The sequence below is a fragment of the Ranitomeya variabilis genome, chromosome 7 (assembly GCF_051348905.1).
Source record: "Ranitomeya variabilis isolate aRanVar5 chromosome 7, aRanVar5.hap1, whole genome shotgun sequence".
NCBI lineage: Eukaryota > Metazoa > Chordata > Amphibia > Anura > Dendrobatidae > Ranitomeya > Ranitomeya variabilis.
In genome coordinates, this window is record NC_135238.1 from 148,417,504 (window position 1) to 148,437,737 (window position 20,234).

At 40.7% G+C, this 20,234-nt stretch overlaps 1 protein-coding gene across 2 annotated transcripts in view; it reads right to left on the reverse strand.

Moving 5' to 3' along the window:
- NBEAL1 (neurobeachin like 1) overlaps positions 1–20,234 on the reverse strand; it is a 266,607-nt gene that overhangs the window by 132,582 nt on the left and 113,791 nt on the right. Inside the window, exons 7-14 of one of the 2 annotated variants that reach the window (XM_077272013.1) lie at positions 19,201–19,283; positions 19,040–19,125; positions 16,761–17,067; positions 14,292–14,398; positions 11,424–11,510; positions 3,285–3,368; positions 2,400–2,498; positions 168–748 (exon numbers count right to left, since the gene is read on the reverse strand). In XM_077272013.1, coding sequence (XP_077128128.1) covers positions 168–748; positions 2,400–2,498; positions 3,285–3,368; positions 11,424–11,510; positions 14,292–14,398; positions 16,761–17,067; positions 19,040–19,125; positions 19,201–19,283 — 1,434 coding nt within the window. The remainder of the gene's footprint in view (positions 1–167; positions 749–2,399; positions 2,499–3,284; positions 3,369–11,423; positions 11,511–14,291; positions 14,399–16,760; positions 17,068–19,039; positions 19,126–19,200; positions 19,284–20,234) is intronic. The other variant, XM_077272014.1, reaches the window with a different exon arrangement.

A 20,234-nucleotide genomic window follows, 5' to 3' on the forward strand; every position in this document is an offset into this window, starting at 1 on the left:
TAGAATTGAGAGTCCTCAGTGGTTGATACCTTTTAATGGCTAACTGAAAAGACGTATGTAGTCTCGAAAGCTTGCAATTTGTTACCATCTTTTCAGTTAGCCATTACAAGGTATCAACCACTGAGGACTCTCAATTCTAAGCAATTAATAAATGAATAAAGCATTACCTGTATAATTGTTTTCTTTTGGTACCACTACTTGAAAGGCTAAAGGTGGATTGATCTTGGTCCAGACAAAACCAGGCATAAAAAGAGAAGGACGAGCCAGGCCATTTCTGAATTGTAGGTAAAGTAATTCCTGATGAGCTGTGGGAAAGGTTAAAGTACTGCAAGGAACTCTCCAGCCCCTGCTTACGGGCAATGGTGAGCAGAGCTCTGGTCACTGGAACAACATATGGATGGCTCTTTTTGGGTTCATCCATCCGTAGGAGTCCAATAAGATGAGATAGTTCTTCAGAGCCCATTGACTGGCTCCCTAAAGAGCCCAATAGACTTATCAAGTTTTCTGCACAGACTCGATGTAGAGAATAATGAGAAGTCAGAGTATCTATTATCCGGATGACCATGCTTGCGTTGACACACATCGTCCGGCTTTGCTTGTTTATGCAGCAGATTCGCTTCAGCCAGTCAGAGATGAAGATCTGCAGATCGTGGGACACTATTTCTGGCAACCACTGTATAAGCAGCAGCAGGGGTTGGACATTGCTTATGCCATAAATCCCAACCGCAGCATGCTCGCCTTCAACAGCCTGGAAGTAAAAACAGGGCATTAAGAAAATGGAAGCAAGAAGCTAACAGGTGAATTATCATTGAAAAAATTCATGTCATGCTTTATTTTATTAACAAAGTGTTGAGGTTAAAGGGGCAGTCTCATTATTAAACTGCTTTAGTAAGACAGGATGAAAATAATCAAGTTTGCAGTTGACTTGCTTTCCTATCCGCTGTTATTTACCTGCAGCACGTTTCCAAGGAGCTCAGCCACAAGAGCCTGGCCAGGTTTGTGCAGTTGCTACATTCCAGAAAAGGAGTTAACTCCTAGAAATCCCAGCCACCTCTCTCCAGCCCACTGATTTGTATACAGCAGTTATCTGCTCAAATCCACTCCTCCTCAGCTCCTGACAAGCTGCTGTTATAAATCTAGCAAACTCAGGATCCCCTACCATCAGCAACTTCCAGAGCAGTTCTCCTAATCTCAGCTCTCGCTTTCCCGAGCCATGTGGTCTTTCAAATGCACGGTTATCTATTTATGAAAATTGTGATAGATTACACTTCAGAACAAACAACTTATAGCGGAATTTGTCACAGCAGAATTATGGAGCTCAGCACAAATTCTGAAAATACTATAGTTCTAATGTAATTAAGAATGTCACACAAGGAGGAATGGCCGCCCCTGCCAAAAACAAGGAAGTGAAAGAGACTGGAAAACTGTGCTGCTAAACACACAAGTCCGGAATACCCCAGTGATTGAACATAATCGCTCATTACATTACTTTCCTTAATATTATAAATTGTGAGCATCCCCATATGTGTACATATATAATACACACATTATAAATACATATCTATACACTGTTGTGTTCCGATTATAAATCTATAAAACTAACTGATATACTATTATGGCTAACGTCCACCTCCCAATGGCAGCCTTTGTCCTGATTCGTCACTATGTTAGCGGATTGCTTATTTCAACAGCTAAATTAGCCACCTTCTCGGTCATAGCAGCCAGTCCTCTTAAAGAGGACCAGTCACATGTCCAAAAAAAAATTAGCTTGCCAAAATGCCTGTGCACCCCAAACCTGCCGCTGTTTTTCATTTGTCATTTTGTCACTCTGTTGCGGAGATAAGCCCTTTATCTTTTTTCTGGCACCAAGTATGCTTGAGGTTCCACAAGAGTTTTCTGGGGTTGTGTAGTCCTCTCCCTCTATGTCACTGCCCTACAGCGTCTCTACCGGCGTAACAGCGTGATCTCACGATTGTGGCCTAAATTATAATGAATTTGTCAGGCTGCACTAGCCCATAGGGCATCCTGCTAAACTCATCCCAGTTGTTAAAAAGTTGGCAGAGCTGGGATAAAAACACCAAAAGTCACAAAATGTTTAGGAAACTACATTTGGCAACATTTGCTGCAAGTTTGACAGTTTTTTGGTACAAACGCTGCGGATTTGCAAGGTAAATATAAACAGCCTGCTTGTATTTTCTATAGTAAGAAAATAAATGAAAATATTAAGGGAATTAAAAATGACGTGAGAATACTAAAATCACAGGGATAATAATGACATAGAATAACGGAGCAAAGTGTTGACAGCAGTAAGGTGCTCACTTACAACCTTATAGATCAGAACAAGTAGTTGCCTAATAAAAAGTAGCATAAAGGGAAAATATAAGCTTATTGACTTTTACCATGTTAAGAAGTTCTTCAAGTAATACCCGTGATGGTTGTCCTAGGGATTTCAACACCTCAAGAAACTGGGTATAGCCAATTCTTTCTTTAAATACTTCCTAAATAGATAGAAAATAAATTGTATACATATTATATACTTTACCTATATAATCACCATATCTGTAACTAAATTTTAACTCGGAGTAGTCAAAAATGTTGCAAGATATTAAGAAACACAATCCCTACAACAGGTAAGATGTGGTGGTCACCTCTGGGACCTCCACCAAACAGCAAAACAAAAGGGTCACGATCAGACAGAGGAGTTTGTTTAAAGGAAATCTTTCAGCAAGTTTTTGCCATTTTATCTGAGAGAAGCATGATGTAGGGGCAGAGACCCTGATTTCAGTGATGTGTCACTTACTGGGCTGCTTGCTGTAGTTACAATCAGTGTTTTATGAGCAGATTATCAGTATAGGACTAGGCATCTTGTGCCAGGCGGTCCAGCTGTAACTCCGCCCTCACCACGGATTGGCAGCTTGCTGACATTGTACTCCGAGAGCTGCCAATCAGTGGAGGGAGCAGGGTTACACAGAGCTCAGCATTCATAGCACTGCTACATCTACAGCCGAGAAATCAGGGATTTTATCACAACTGCACCAAGCAGCCCAGTAAGTTACATCACTGGAATCAGGCTCTCAGACCCTACATGATGCTACTCTCAGATTACACTGCAAACACCTGCAGACAGCCCCTGCATCCTACTGATCATTAGGGGCAACGATTAATATATCCTACTGACTATAGCGGGAAATGCAGCGTCGCAGATTTTACAACACACAAACGTACAGTCTCTCACAAATTGAAAACAGATCTGGCAGAGCTTTCGATCCCGCGTCATATTTTACCTTTGCGCCAGGAGATTTATGTTTCACAGCTGTGAGAGCTTTAATTGTCGAGACGACCAAGGAGTCTAACTGCTCTTGAAAAACCTAAAATGGTAGAAATATAGGAGGTAACTGAACAGAATGTGACTATTGGTTTTGGATGTTTCTGGCTGCAGTTATATAAGAAATAAAACATTTATATTAAAGTATTAGCGTTTTATAGGACTTCAATACTAATACTATCCCACCACCAGCACTACGAACAGCCTGTAAAGCAAAGACAGGAAAGAAGAAAATGAAAGGAGCTCACATTCATAGCTGGGAAGAACGAAGTAGCATAAACTATCAAGCTGTTAGATGTCCATGTGAATTGCCTGCACTAGTGACTAAGGCCTTATTCACACCTGCAAGTCTATTTTGAATCCGTTGAGGAAGAAGGAAAAAAAAAAAAAACCTTTTCATCTACATGATGGACCAATTTTTTTTCTATTCACGTTTTCATATTTTTCTTGCATACTCAAAAAATAAGTTCGGTTGATGATTTTCCATGAGTCTTTGAGCAATCGGTCCGTAATGGCACAGGGATTTCTCCCTGTACCTAATAACTTAAATGGACTACTTATGTGCACAAAATGATCCAGAACAGGACATGTATACACATTTTTTATGCAGACTATCGGTTGAATTAAAAAACAAAACAGATTTGTACTTAGTCCCATAATGTGTCCGTCTGCCGCTGATGAAAAAAATCATAATTAATGTGATCCAGCTCACTCTTTCCAAAATGAATCCAGTCAATGGGGAAGCCCGTAAACTGCGCCACTGCATGGCGTTTTTAGTAGTTATGTCCAAGAAAGGTAAAATATCCAGCTTACAGTATATAAAAACGTCTCATTTTAATTCATCCATTAAAAAAGTGAAAAAATATGGATACTTTTCAAAAAGTTGAAGTGAATAGCCTCCATAAAAAAACAATAGGTTTCGAAGGCTACACGGTAGTGTAAAATCATACAGTTGTCTGGCAATAAATTAAAAATGATTCGTCTGGCCTTACCCTAAAGAGAGCGACGTACTGATGCTAAGCAGGTAAGCATACGTAATAATTAGGTCCAATACATTTTTGAGAAGCCTACTTTACAAATTCTTTGAATCTCCTGTGTAGTCACACAGGCATGGGGAGCAGAGATTGTGTTGCTGATTCCAGGGTACTTGTAATAATGGCTCCCAAAGTTCGTTAGAGCCCTATTTCAGACATATACATATTAGGTGTAAACAGATTTACATAATGCACAGTATTACTGCATATAGCACCTGTGCCCATACAGGGAATTACTAACTAGAAAATCCAGTGCAAAAAAAATAGTTACCCCATATAAAGAAAGAATTGCACATGAAGGATCAAATTGAAATGTAAAACAATTATTTTATTAGACACTATGGTATAAAAATTCATAACATATAACTCTATTGTGGGATTCTGAGATGGATAAAACTACAATGGAACCACAGGTCAAAGGCAAATCCATATGAATTGTCATTACAGCACCCTTCAACAACCATCCATCACATATGCAGCCTACATAGGTGTAAGTACACGGGTACTTGTTGCATGATATATGATTCTGACATACAGTCATGGCCGAATGTATTCATTTTAAGGATCCAGAACATTTCCCTTAAAAACACCTTTTTCTTCCAGGACACAATACTCCTTCACACCATAGCATGTAAGTCCTTCTATACTACCTTCATGTACCTCTATAGTGTTTAGTCACTTCGGAATGAGTGTTATTACTTTTTTGATGTTATAATTATGTTCTAACACCCTTTCATTTTTCTTGTAGTGCACCTGATGTACCGTTAAGGCTACGTTCACATTAGCGTTCGGCGCCGCAGCGTCGCCGCATACGTCATGCGCCCCTATAACATGGGGGCGCATGGACATGAGTTGCACTTGCATTTTGTGACGCATGCGTCACTGTGGTGCATGCGTCAGGGCACAGAGGACACAGCAAGTTGCAGTTTTTTCTGCGCCCAAAACCATGCAAAAATGGACGCATGCGTCACAAAACGCTGCGTTGTGCATGTGTTTACATTTGCGTTGTGTCGCCGACGCTGCGGCGCACAACACAAATGTGAACCTAGCCTAATCACATATAATGCATTCTGCACAGTACATCAGCTGATGGGTGTCACAATTTATAAATGTATTTATATGATGTTCTATATTATTAAGGCCTCTTTCACACTTCTGTTTTTTGCCATCCGTCGTTTTGGTAAATAAACAGATCCTGCAAATGTGCCCGCAGGATGCGTTTTTTTGCCATAGACTTTTATTGACGACGGATTGCGACGGATGGCCATACGTCACATCCGTCATGCAACGGATGCCTCGTGTTTTTGCAGACCGTCGTGACGAAAAAACATTCAAGGGAACGTTTTTTCGTCCGTCGGATCCGCCATTACCGACCGCGCATGCGCGGCCGGAACTCCGCCCCCTCCTCCCCGGAATTCAGAATGGGCAGCGGATGCGTCAGGAAACTGCATCCGCTGCCCACGTTGTGCACAATTTTGCACAACGTCCATTGGTACGTCAGGCCGACTGTTTGCGACTGCCCCGTACCGACGGAAATGTGAAAGAGGCCTAACCCCTTCATGACCTTGGGATTTTCCGTTTTTCCGTGTTCATTTTTCGCTCCCCTCCTTCCCAGAGCCATAACTTTTTTATTTTTCCGTCAATATGGCCATGTGAGGGCTTATTTTTTGCGGGAAGAGTTGTACTTTTGAACGACATCATTGGTTTTACCATGACGTGTACTAGAAAATGGGAAAAAAAATCCAAGTGTGGTGAAATTGCAAAAAAGTGCAATCCCACACTTGTTTTTTGTTTGGCTTTTTTGCTAGGTTCACGAAATGCTAAAACTGACCTGCCATTAGGATTCTCCAGGTCATTACGAGTTCAAAGACACCAAACATGTGTAGTTTATTTTTTATCTAAGTGGTGAAAAAAAATTACAAACTTTGCTAAAACAAAATAAAATTGCGCCATTTTCCGATACCTGTAGCGTCTCCATTTTTCGTGATCTGGGGTCGGGTGAGGGCTTATTTTTTGCGTGCCAAGCTGACATTTTTAATGATACTGTCTTGGTGCAGATACGTTCTTTTGATCGCCCATTATTGCATTTTAATGCAATGTCGCGGTGACCAAAAAAACGTAATTTTGGCGTTTCGAATTTTTTTCTCGCTACACAGTTTAGCGATCAGGTTAATCCTTTTTTTTATTGATAGATCGGGCAATTCTGAACGCGGCGATACCAAATATGTGTAGGTTTGATTTTATTTTTATTGTTTTATTTTGAATGGGGCGAAAGGGGGGTGATATAAACTTTTATATATTTTTTTTTATTTATTTCATCTTTTTTTTTAAACTTTTTTTTACTTTTGCCATGCTTCAATAGCTTCCATGGGAGGCTAGAAGCTGGCATAGCCTGATCGGCTCTGCTACATAGCAGCGATCATCAGATCGCTCCTATGTAGCTTAATTACAGGCTTGCTATGAGCACCGACCACAGGGTGGCGCTCACAGCAAGCCGGCATCAAGTAACCATAGAGGTCTCAAGGAGACCTCTGGTTGCTATGCAAACGTATCGCTGACCCTCGATCATGTGACGGGGGTCGGCGATGAGCGCATTTCCGGCCGCGCGGCCGGAAGCGGTAGTTAAATGCCGCAGTCAGCATTTGACAGCGGCATTTAACTAGTTAATAGCGGCGGGTGGATCGCGATTCCACTCGCCGCTATTGCGCGCACATGTCAGCTGTTCAAAACAGCTGACATGTCACAGCTTTGATGCGGGCTCACCGCCGGAGCCTGCATCAAAGCTGGGGATCTGACCTCGGACGTACTATCCCGTCCGAGGTCAGAAAGGGGTTAAGATATTATCTAGACCTATTTTTAATAATTGCACTTTACTTTTCCAAAGTTTCTTTCCCTTAAAAAAATTTGTTTTGCTCGCAAAAATTCACCATGCCGGATTGCCTTTATTGTGTGAACTGGGCGGCAGCTGTCTGAGCGCAACAAAGTATTGCTACTTTATATCAAAACCCATGGGTTTTGATATAATATGGTATTGTGAGGTTGCATAAATATCAGAGTTGGACATTATTGTGTAAAGTATTGCCACTGACCGGTTTTCTAAGCATAGCTGTGTGAACCACTCCCAAATCCCCATTACCTGACAATGCAATGTCTACAAATTGTATTGTTTTATTGGAATACGAAGCAGTGAATTTCAAATTGACATAATTCATACTTCGATATCTAACAACATTTGGTATGGCTGCCATGTCTACTCTCCATTTAATGAGGAGGTCATTACCATAGAATCCATACCACATCAACCGATTACCAAAAGGGTTAATGTCAGAGAAAATAAGTATTCCGATGAAACTATACAATTTTTAGACAAATTGTTGGGTAATGTGGATTTGGGAGTGGTTCACACAGCTAAGTTTAGAAAGCCACTCAGTGGCAATACTTTGTTGTGAGCAGACAGCTGCTTTTTTCCTACACCATTTTTTTCTCTCTCGTCATTGCTGGCCAGCAAAGCAAGCAAGCTCCCACCCGAAAAGCTGAGTCTGGTATATATGCAGAGTGGCGAGTTCATCTCAGCTATATACTTTACATCATTCTACCGTTTTCCAAAACAGAATGAGGTCTATAAAGTAAAGAACACCATACCTACAATCAATTATGGTGTAGATTCAAAGATATTTGGTTTTTTTTTGCTGCCTTTGGCACGGAGTGCCTTGACTGTGTGCAAGCATCAATAAATCTAAAGATTACCAAAGGATTTTGAGCTGCAATGTGCCCAGTGTCATAAAGCTGTGTTTGCATCCTAGGTCATGGGTCTTCCAGAATGACAAAGACCCCAGACATATCTCAAGAAGCATCCAGAAATGGATGGAAACAAGGCGCTGAAGAGTTCTGAAGCGGCAGCAATGAGTCCATATCTAAATCCCATTGAACACCTGTGGAGAGATCTTAACATTGCTGTTGGGAGAAGGCACCTTCAAACATGAGAGATTGGAGCAGTTTGCAAAAGAGTGGTCCAAAATTCCAGCTGAGAGGAGTAAGAAGCTTCTTGATGGTTATAGGAAGCAATTGAAGGCAGTTATTTATTCCAAAGGGCGAGGAACCAAATATTAAGCTGAGGGTGCCAAAAATTTTGTTTGGACCATTTTTGAGGTTTTATGTGAAATTATGTCCAATTTGTCCCTTCTTCTGTTTTCTTGTGTTGTTCCAATACACACAAAATAAATAAACATCTGAATAACAAAACATGTAAATGTAACTTTAATGGAGACCCGCTTTATTTTCGGGAACAATATCAAGGTTGCCAACACCTTTGGCCATGACTGTACACCACAGAACGGTCAAACAGTAGCTGCGTCTTTTATAATCTCCCATAACAAGAAATGTTTGCAGGATGAGGGTATAAAATCCATGTCTAAACATTCAATAAACAATACTGTTTCTGCTTGATTAAAAAGGAAAATTTTTAAGAACTTGAATATTTTGTTTAAATTTTTTTAATCCATACAACCGTAATATGTTCTTCAATTCCCAGAACATGTAGAGCACACTCTATGACGTTGCTTCGCTAAATCAAGGCCAAAAAAGATACAACCAAGATAAATCGAAGATGAATAGATCATTTTGTAAAAAGATACTTAATGCGAGGACAGCATGCTAAGGACAGTTGCTCATTTGCAATAGAAGGACATTGTAGGACAGATTATTGGCACCGGAATTACTAAGCTTGCATGTGGGTGGGCATATCAACAGCCTGAATCTCGGAGGCAGAGAAGAAATGGGTGCAAAACACATAGACAATAAAAAATGGCAAAAGAGAGTTAGAACATAAACACATAACATTACCCTCGTGACAAAGGAAACGTTTGTGAATGTTAATTTTCGATATTAACTTATTGGAATACTGGAGAGCAGCCATTATAAGTACTACAAGAATCAGTGAACACACACACAGAAGCACGCACTGACATACAACAGAAAGAAGCCCAGAACACCAGTCCACCGAAACAGCGAAGATTGAAGATACTAGGTTTCCTACGAAAGTATATTACCGTCATTGCTATGGTGTAGTGCAGAATAACCAGGCCACCACATTACTACTACTCAGCTTAAAAGGGCTCCATACCATTAACTACTGGCTCCTAAACCGTGAACATGACACGTAGGTCATAATTTGTTGTTCTCTGTACTTGCCTATCTCCGGCAGTCCCATAGACAACGAATGGAGGGGTATTTCAGATTGGGGGATGGAATGACTTTCAATGACCCATTAAAGAGAGATTGACACCTTAAATTAATTATATTGCTGCCAATTTCTACATTTTGGCATCTCATTTTAAATTTGAGATTAATGTTAAAAAAACAAACAAAAAAAAAACAAACAAAAACATAGGACAAACATAGAGCAAGCATTACACTATGCATGCAAAGAAAGCACATTTACCATCATGTAATGAAATGTCATTCGCAGTTTCTGATCATCAATAGTATTTCAAGAGGAACCGTCCCAGGTCAAAAGTGGCCACTTTTTGCTCTTAAGTGTATCCTTGCTGTTCCTGATTATTGTTTTTTGTTTTGTTCTTAAAATCTTCCATATTGCGCCACAGACCGCGCTTTTTATTATTTAGAGCAAATTTTTATGGTGTCTACCCAATTACGAAGGAGGCATGGATAACTGGATTCTCTGGGGACATATTTAGGCTGCAACACCTCTTGGTAAAAACCATAAAAAGTAGCACTATATAAAATGGTTCATACCTCTGGATTAAAAAAAAAAAAAAAAATACTCAGGGAGCAGCAGGAATAAAATGCGGTAAGTGTAAAAACTGGCCACTTAACCTGTTAACAGGTCCTCTGTAAAGCACCACTCCAGCGTGTTTTCTTTATTTCAGTGCTGGAATGGTGCTACTAATTTAAGTTCTCTGACCCTAGTTTTATACTTATGCAGGGCCTGAGTGGCCATCTGGCAAATGCCAGGAGGGCCTGTCTGGTCATGGGCTGCCTTCTCTGCTATGTTGTTAGCAGAATCGGGGTTCTCAAGACACCCATACTGTTAAGAGTTGTGATGGAGCACAAAGTCACTGACTTCGTCACTTACGCCAGCAGGCCACGGGTATCATTAGAAATATTGGTCTTGAAGCAAATCCTGCTTTCTTCCATCCAGGGTAATATTAGAAATATATCCCATCTGGTGCTTCGGGATGGGGATGGCATGGGCCTGTGTGATTTCAAATGCCAGGGCTATAATTCAGCCCCAGTCCGTACCTGCTTACTAGCGGCAGTTTTCACCTGTTACCAGCACCGCTCTGGTCGGTCTCCAGCAGTTTGTGACCTCCTGGATCTCTCCAGTGTTTGCTGGAGGCCAGAACAAGGCTCTCATAGACTTAGAGCTTCCTGTCAGTCAGAGGTTGTAGTCACAAGATGGTGGAGTGGTGCAGGGAGGCACTGAAGAAGGCAGTTGGTAAGTAGAAAAATACTGGAGCGATCCAGCAGGTCACAAACTGTAGGAGACCGATCAGATCGGCACCAGTAACAGAAGAAGATGGCGGTGGCTGGTAAGTATAAGACTAGGAGCATGGAATTTAGATTAGTAGCATCACTCTAGCGCTGCATAAAAAAAAAAAAGTTGGAGTGGTGCTTTAAAGGAGGTATCCCATAAGGCAAGCAATTTCTCTACATAAGCCTCATTAGTACATATGCATGACATGGAGGGCGTTTCCTACTTGGCATCCTCTCTATAGACCATGGTTTGCAGTGGCAAGTATCATGGACTTGATGCAATTACCCATTACATGGTCGCTAAATCAAAAGAATAGGCAACATGTAATACTTCATTTCCCCTGCAGAAGAAACACATGCCACTGCAGCAGACTAACCATGTTAAGAGATCTAAAAAAAAACAGCGATCTGCTGAGGGGTCCAGATGGAACAACCCCTCATCACATATCATCAATATTAACAGACAGATGCGATTTGTATAAAACCAATAGGCTGGGTGGAAGTAAGGTTGTGGCCATGTTATTCTGGGCACTATTAGACCATCTTACAGTGTTGCCAGCTACGTGTACCTGATTTTCATTCATTTCTGTCAGTAATTTGTTGGCAAGGTCTTTTTCACTCTTGTCTGCCCCTCTAGTGTTAGCGCTTAACAAGAGCTGCAGGATGGAGACAAGAACATTGCAGAAAGGTGGATTATAGGTTAGCAGCAGCCAAAGAGAGCAAGGGTCTGTCTGTGTCTATGAGGACATGCATGTTACCATCGGGGCAATGCACAGGATCATTATGATCATGCTTTCAGGACATGGACCTTTCACAGGAGTATATACAGTATATGTGTCCATGACAAGCTACACAGATGTGATAAAGTAACTAAATATGTATTGGTATTCTCACACATTACTATACTCAGGCTAGGTGATGTGCACTGCTGCTCCAGTCACAGTCTATGGGCTGGTGGCAGAGAGCAGAGTACAGGGCTTGGCCATCTCTGACAGTCACAAAGACCATGAGTGGTGTAGGACCACACAAGACCGACCACCACCGTACTCAAACTATCCGCTCTGGAGTATTCAGGGATCAGACTCTTATTCCCCATCTGTTGGAGGGTTGATTAGTTATAAAAGTGGGACAAGCCCCTGAAAATTCATAACATGTCTATTACTGCAAAATATAGTTACCCACCATTTAAAGTGAACCTGTCAGCAGGATTGTGCTCAGTAACCTACAGACAGTGTCAGGTCGGCGCCGTTATACTGATTACAATGATACCTGGGTGATGAAATCTGTCTTGTGGTTGTTGTTTAATCTCTATTTTCAGTTTTGAGTTAATGATATGGTCGTGCTCCGGGGTATTTTAATCAGTATAACGGCGCTGACCTGACACGGTCTGTAGGTTACTCAGCATAATCCTGCTGACAGGTTACCTTTAAAATGATTTTTTTCCTCAAATTAGATTCAATGAAGAGTTTAAAACTTCAGTGTATAGATTCCAACACCGTAAAAGAGATTACACCTAATACTTATGGCGCTAAGAGACAAACAATCTGTCATGGCTGTATGTCTACATGGCGGTAATTACAGCGCCATGCAAGATTACTTAAAATGCAATGAATAGGTGTATGTATGTAAATATAGTTGTGTGAAGTCTGCCCCTTCCTGGTTTCCTATTCTTTTGCATGTTTGTCACACTTAAATGGTTCAGATCCCCAAATAAATTTAAATATTAGACAAAGATAAAACAAGTAATCACAAAATGCAGTTTTAAATGAATGTCTTTATTAAAGGAAAAAGAAATCCAACCCTACAGGGCGCTGCGTTAAAAAGGGATTGCCCCCTAAACCTAATAACTGGTTTTGCCAGCCTTATCAGCAAGCGTTTGCGATAACTGACAATGAGTCTTTTACAACGCTCTGGAGGAATTTTGGCTCGCTCATCTTTGCAGAACTGTTGTAATTCCGCCACATTGGAGGGTTTCCAAAGTATGAACTGCCTTTTTAAGATCATGCCACAGCAGCACCTCGGATTAAGGTCAGGACATTGACTAAGCCACTACAAAGTCTTAAATTTGTTTTTCTTAAGCCATTCAGAGGTGGACTTGCTGGAGTGTTTTGGATCATTGTCCTGCTGCATAACCCAACTGCGCTTCAGCTTGAGGTCATGAACAGATTGCTGGACATTCTCCTTCAGGATTTTTACGTAGAAAGCAGAATTTAAGGTTCTATTTAGCACTGCAAGTCTTCCAGGTCCTGAAGCAGCAAAACAGCCCCAGACCATCACAATACCACCGCCATATTTTACTGTTGGTATGATGTTACTTTTCTGAAATGCTGTGCTGCATCTACACCAGATGGAATTGGACATATCTTCCAAAAAGTTCAACTTTTATCTTGCCAGTCCACAAAGTATTCTCCCCAAAGTCTTGGGGATCATAGAGATGTTTTCTGACAAAACTGAGACAAGACTTTATGTTCTTATTGCTCAGCAGTGGTTTTCGTCTTGGAACTCTGCCATGCAGGCCATTTTTGCTCAGTCTTTCTTATTGTGGAGTCATGAACACTGACCTTAACGGAGGCCTACAGTTCTTTGGATGTTGCTGTGGGGTCTTTTGTGACAGCTTGAATGAGTTGTCGCTGCGCGTTTGGGGTAATTTTGGTTGACTTGCCACTCCTTGGAAGGTTCACCACTGTTCCTCAATTTTGCCATTTGAGGATAATGGCTCACTGTGGTTTGCTGGAGTCCCAACGCTTTAGAAATGGCTTTCAAACCTTTTTCAGACTGATAGATCTCACTTACTTTGTTTCTCATTTGTTCCACTATTTCTTTGGATCAAGGCATGATGTGTTGCTTTTGAAAATCTTTTGGCCTATTTCACTTTGACAGGAAGGTCCTATTTAAGTGATCTCTTGATTGATAACAGATGTGACAGTAATCAGACCTGAGTGTGGCTAGGGAATTAGAACTTGGCTTCCCAAAAATGTGGTAACAGTTAATTTATGCTTTAATTAGAGAGGGGAGCAATCACATTTTCACACAGGGCCCTGTAGAGTTTGGATTTATTTTCCCCTTAATAATTAAGACCTTAATTTTGTGTTTACTTGTGTTTTCGTTGTTTAATATTTAAATATGTTTGCCTATCTGAAACATTTACGTGTGACAAACATGCAAAAGAATAGGAAATCAGGAAGGTGGCAAACACGTTTTCACACAACTGTATGTACACACAAATTGTATATATATATATATATATATATATATATATATATATATATATATATATATATATATATATATATATATCTTTTTAGCCCATCTGAACCATATATATCTTTTTAGCCCATCTGACCAAAACATAGAGGTGAAATACTTCCATTAATAAGGCACATCGCACGTCTCACTAGTTGCTGTTCACAATCCATCTAAAGCCGACACGGCCTTACCCTGCAGTTCTGAAGCAGCCGGATGAGGTGCTCAAAGCAGTTGCTGTTCAGGAATATCGCTTGTAGCACTGGCCTGTCTCTGCAGCTTAACATTGCAGTCATACAATCTACAGAAAATGTAAAAAAATACCATAAATACAAATTCAGAAAAATAAAGCACAGGTATAATTGGGAAGAAAGGTCGTATTAGGGAAAGATAAATCGTTCTATTACACTTATTCTATTACAGATTTTGCGATATACAGGGGTTTGCTTACATGCAGGGTGTATGCCATCGGACTGGCACTTGCCATATTAATGGCCACACAATCCAGCTCATACTTTGATTTTTCAATTCACAATACTGTGGTCATCAGTAATGTCCAGGCTGGACCAAAACATCAGCCACTGATTGAGAATTGTATTAACACTCTCATTATTAATATGTTGGATCAGTAATGGATGTACGGTATGATCGTTAATTCTTTATTTTCTTCCTCTTCTATTGGATACATGATTTTCTGATAAACTTTGGCACACTGGATTAAGTGATGTGATTTCTTAAAGAATTGTACAGGAAGCACGTTACACTCAGCCTACCCCGCTGATAGTCACAGTGCAGATGGTGCTCAGGGACTAGATGTATATACAGGCTGTAAAATAAAGAGCATTGTGTTGGGAAAATAGTTTTTTAGTCAAACTTCACAAGAAAACTTTTGGCCCCCAGGATTCGCATAAATTTTGAAAGATATTTTATGTTACAAACTTTTAAAACTTGATGTGCAAGGAAAGAAAAGCTTTAAAGGAGATGTCCAGTCCAATAAAACGCTCTTTAGAGGTGTTTAAAATTGAATTAAAAACAAATTATTGATATACTTCTATTTTTAAACATCACTTATGCCCCACGAGAGCTCTACTTCAGCATTTGCTTTAGAACAGCATTCATTTACCCACTCTCCATGTGTCATTGATGTGTGTGAAGGGGTCTGGCTGGTTCACTTTGATAGCTAAGCCAGCCTCCGTATTAGGGCGGGGTCACACTTGTGAGTGCAATGCGAGAAACTCACGTGAGTCTCTTGTATCAATACCCGGCACTCAGGACCAGAGTGTGCGGCTGCATGTATTTCTATACATCCGGTCCTGAATGCCGGCGGCAGCGAAGGGTATTGATGAGAGTTTCTCGCATTGCACTCGCAAGTGTCACCCGGCCTTAGTGCCCAATATTCCACATGGAAGCATCACGGTTCAGTACAACAAAGAATGTAATCCAAAAGAAAAAAAACTGTTGATAATGAACCATAATAGTATAAAAGAAGAAATGTTATTAGATATACAAAAAACAAGTGTAAAAATAATATTACAAGGGCCCCTTGGCAGTCATAATGGAACAGTCAGTAATAAGATCGTAATGATGATAATAGCAATAAGTTATAGTGATAATACTCGTAGTAATGTAAAGCACAGCGTTTACACTATAGTACTAGTAATAAATAGGGAATCAAAAGATGGCTGCCGCAGAGTACAATCCATGTAATTTAGGCATTATATATAAGTACGAAAAGGAGGTGGGAAGAGGGGGAAGAAAGGCATAAATGACCTCCTGCAGAGTGTGGTGCCAGGTCCCTTGTAATAATTAAATATATGTACAAATAACAATGGACCAACACTTTGCGTCCTTATGGGAGGAACAAAGATTGTGATTGCCCCTGCTATGTAATTTGAGTGTGGTGCCAATTTGCTGGTTTTCCCATTTTTGACTATTTCTACACATTTTTTGTATATTTAATAAAATGTCATGTTTTATACGATTATGGTTTATTGTCTACAATTTTTTTTATCTTGGATAACGCTATTAACCTGCAGATTAGCCAGATATCTGCAAATTAAAAGGGAATCCGTCTCAAGGATTTTGCTACCCATAACCATAATATAAGGGCAGAGACTCTGATATCAGCGATGTATCACTTACTGGACTGCTAGCTGTAATTTTAATACAATCACTATTTTCTCTTCTTCAGATCTAGCAGTTCTCTAAATGCTAATCCTAATCAGAGCAAATACTAATACTGGGCTACTTGCTGTAGTTTTGATTTAAATCACTCAGTAGGATATTATAATTAGAGGACTAGTATTCCTGCTGTCATGTAGTCCTCCATATTCATGAGCACTGTGTAGCCCCGCCCACATCACTGATTGGCAGCTTCCAGCTTATGCACAGTGCACATAAAAAGCTGCCAATCAGTGGTGTGGGCGGGGCTACACAGTGCTCGTGAATATGGAGGACTACATGGCAGCAGGAATACTAGTCCTCTAATTATAAAATCCTACTGAATGATTTAAATCAAAACTAAAGCAAGAAGCCCAGTAATAGTATTTGCTGTGATTAGGTGGAAAAAACCTGGTGACAGGTTCCCTTTAATAGCATTTGGGGACCTTACAGGTTCCCTTTAAGCACAATGTCACGTTTTCACCATTGAGTAATGGACTTACTTAGCATTTTTATCTGCAGAGTGATGAACCTGCTCTCCCACTGCCGCGTCCTTCTCAATCCCAGTAATGCAGAGTGGTCAGAGTTGAGGAGCTTGAAGTAATTCTCTAATACAGTGGCGATTTCCACTTGCCGCTGGTCGGAGCTGCTAACTAATAGGGTGTGCACCACCTCTGTCAGACACTTCAGGGTCAGCTCTGCTTTACGGCTCACTTCATCTGGGTCACGGTCGTCCCACGTGTCACAGTCTGCCAATACACGCATTAGGACTTCCATGGTGGCAGGAGAAATGAGCAGAAGAGCGTTTCTCTAAAAAAAAAAAAAAAAAAAAAAAAAAAAAGAGGGATATATAGTTAAATGACTAGAAGCCTGAGCAAAATCAAACTAAAAGCAACAAATGGCATCACGCACAAATAAAAAACTGCAGACTTACAATGCAAGCAATTTTCAATCATGTTACCGCGATACTGCTGTAGTCGGGTCTTACAAAAACCGTACGACACGAGCGCACCGAGCCGTGTACTTGTCTCCCTCCTATTACAGTCCACAGAGGGATTATCATGCATTTTTACATCCAGTAACAAACAGTACAGTTAGGTGAATGTGGAAAGACTGGTTTCTTGGCGGTACGGCACACCTGGTGCACAGGTGCCCGAGCAGGAAACCACGCCGTATGGAATGTACAGATATGTAACTCATTGCTCCAATAAGGGAAATAGATACAAAAAAATAATTATGCAATCCAAAATTCTACTTGTGTGACACTAGTCCACAATCTTCATCTGATCAAATGGACTTCTATGGAGGAGGGATTACAGGATAGAGAGAATGATTGTGGCAAGCCTTAAGGAAGCAGCAACGCTGCTACAACGTTATGGTGCTGTAGGTAATGGACTGTGGCCATAATAAATCCCCTATCAGTAGCTGTGCACTGAACCTGCGTAGAGTTCAAGGAATAAAAAGGGGACCTCAAAGCTAACAGTGTAGTCCTATAATTACTACATTGGTAGCACTGTTAGCAGCCCCCAGAAGATCAACTGCTTGAAAGGATTGTGAGGTTCCAGGTAGTTTGCATCCTTGTGCACAGATACCTTTGGTGGAGACATCCACTTTGTTCTTCTTTAATCACCATTTCAGGTTTTCTGTTAATTAGATTTCGGTGCACACAGACCGGACTGAGCACTGGGTCTTCTCCTCTGTCTGTGGTTCCCCAGCCCTCCGTCTGTGGTTGACCTGCCTCCTCTATATGACATCTCAGCAGTGACCTGTCATTCAGAGACGGGGGACCATAGACCGGGAAGAGAAGACCCCGTGCACAGTCCGGCCCCTGTGCACCGAAATCTAATTACCAGAAAACATCAAATGATTAAAGAACCACAAAGCAAATTTCTTCACTGAAGGTATCAATGTGCTCAGTATTACAGTAATCTCTTTACCTTATATTACAAATTTATTCATTTCACTTCCCTCGTAATTGGGGCTTGTATATTAGCTCTAGTTAGAAGACAAATGTAGCCACCTGGCTGCGTGGCAGGGCTGTCTGAGACCCATAGCCCTGCAGATATGGCTCACTCCCTATACATAGCGATCACATAAGTGCTGTGTATGGAGGACGGGCCGTATGCGCTTCCTATAACTGTATACACACTGCTTTTTTAGCATTGTGTATACAGCGATCGAGAAGGCAAGATGCTAATAAACAGATATTGATGCTTTAGCACTTCACTGCAGAGTAGGAGCAGGACCACCTAAACAAATAATGCCAATGGGCTGTCCTAAAGCAGTTAAAGCAACCCTCCTCCCTCTATATTAACTGTGCAAATATGTGTCTAATATAAAGTCATTAATTCTAATGGACTCCACTGTACGGCCGATCTGCCTGTCTCAGATCGATGTTCCATTTTTTAATGTCCAAAATTGCCAATGTAGAAGCATGGTGAGCGTTGCCTCTGTGCATGCCATGCCTGCTGTTATCAGCGCAGGAACATCAATGCAAAAAAATGGGAGTTCTAGTTTTGACTTTTGCAATGCGCTCACTATGTCTCTGCAGTGGCTATTTTGGAGCTAAAGAAATGGGGCACTGATTTCACAGACAAAAGGCCCGGGCGGCAAAGTGAAGGCCATACATTAGAAATAAATAGTCACATGTAATTTTGGTGGGATGGGAGTTTGCTTTAAGCTAATGTCTATTTGGCAGTCCTGTATAACATTTTAAAAGAAATGCCTAAATATCTCAAAGCAATAAACATAAAACACTATGCAGGAGAAAGTGTAAACTTACTTGCCCACCAGATAAAACCGCTCCAAACAGATGTAATAAGCAGCACTTTAAACTTTCCTTGAGATGTTCACTTTCTTGGAAACATTCTGAAATATTAAGATGTCATCTATAAACATCATCCAATAAAAGACACGTAATCCTTGTGTAACGCTGCTACTTACGGTAAAAGAAGGGAATGAATTCTACTGTTAGAGGAGCGGCTTTGTATTTCTGTCTGCTCTTTTCCACAGGACTGATGCTTCGGCTGAAAGACAATGCGGATCAGTATTAGTGGCTTCAGCAGTCAGCCTGACAAAGATTAACCACTCCACAGGTCATTATAACTTAGGATTTTGCAGATATCCCATCAACATGGACAACATATGAAACATCTACCCACCCTCCGACCCCAATACTCAGCCGGTGGGATCAGATAGGTTCTTGTTCATTACAGAATTTTGGAAAGTAGCTGAAGGGGATTAAAAAATAAAAAGTGTAACAAAAGTGACTAATGTTTTGATCAAAGACAATATGGTTTCTCTTCATACTGCAGTAAAAAGGAAGTCTAAATATTTGCAATTATATTTCGTATTGAAGCATGTAACATAAGGTTGCTCAACTTTGGGCACAAATGTTTTTTCTTGGTTGCATGAAATGTATTTTTGGCTTACTTTCTGTTGCACTGTCTATTGCTGAACGAGTTAAAGGGGTATTCTTAATTTATTAAAATTGATGTAATTATTTAGACAGCATGAAAATAATAAAGTTTGCATCTGACATGCTTTTTCTATCTGCCGTCATTGTAATGTAATGAGGTCATTGGTAGTTTACAGCTGGTTTCTATGGAGCTTGTCCATTAGATCCTAGTGAGCCCAGTAGTTACATTTCAGGAAAGAGGATGACTACTGATATCCCAGCCACTGATTTCTATACACCAGTTAGCTGGTCACCTGTAGATTCTGTAGAATCTCAATCCCAGGCAATCAGCACCACAGCTCTCACTGTCTGGAACCATGTGCTTGCTGAGATGACCAGTTATCTCTGTGTAAATATAGATATCAAACCACCAATATCTGAATGTGTTATAGCGGAGCTTGTGCTGAGCTTTATAGCTCTAATACTACAGTTCTGCTCGCTAAAACGATTACTCAAGGAGGAGGAACCCACCATGCCAGAAACCAGGCAGTAAAGAGGCGGCATGTGAGCTGCTCAATAG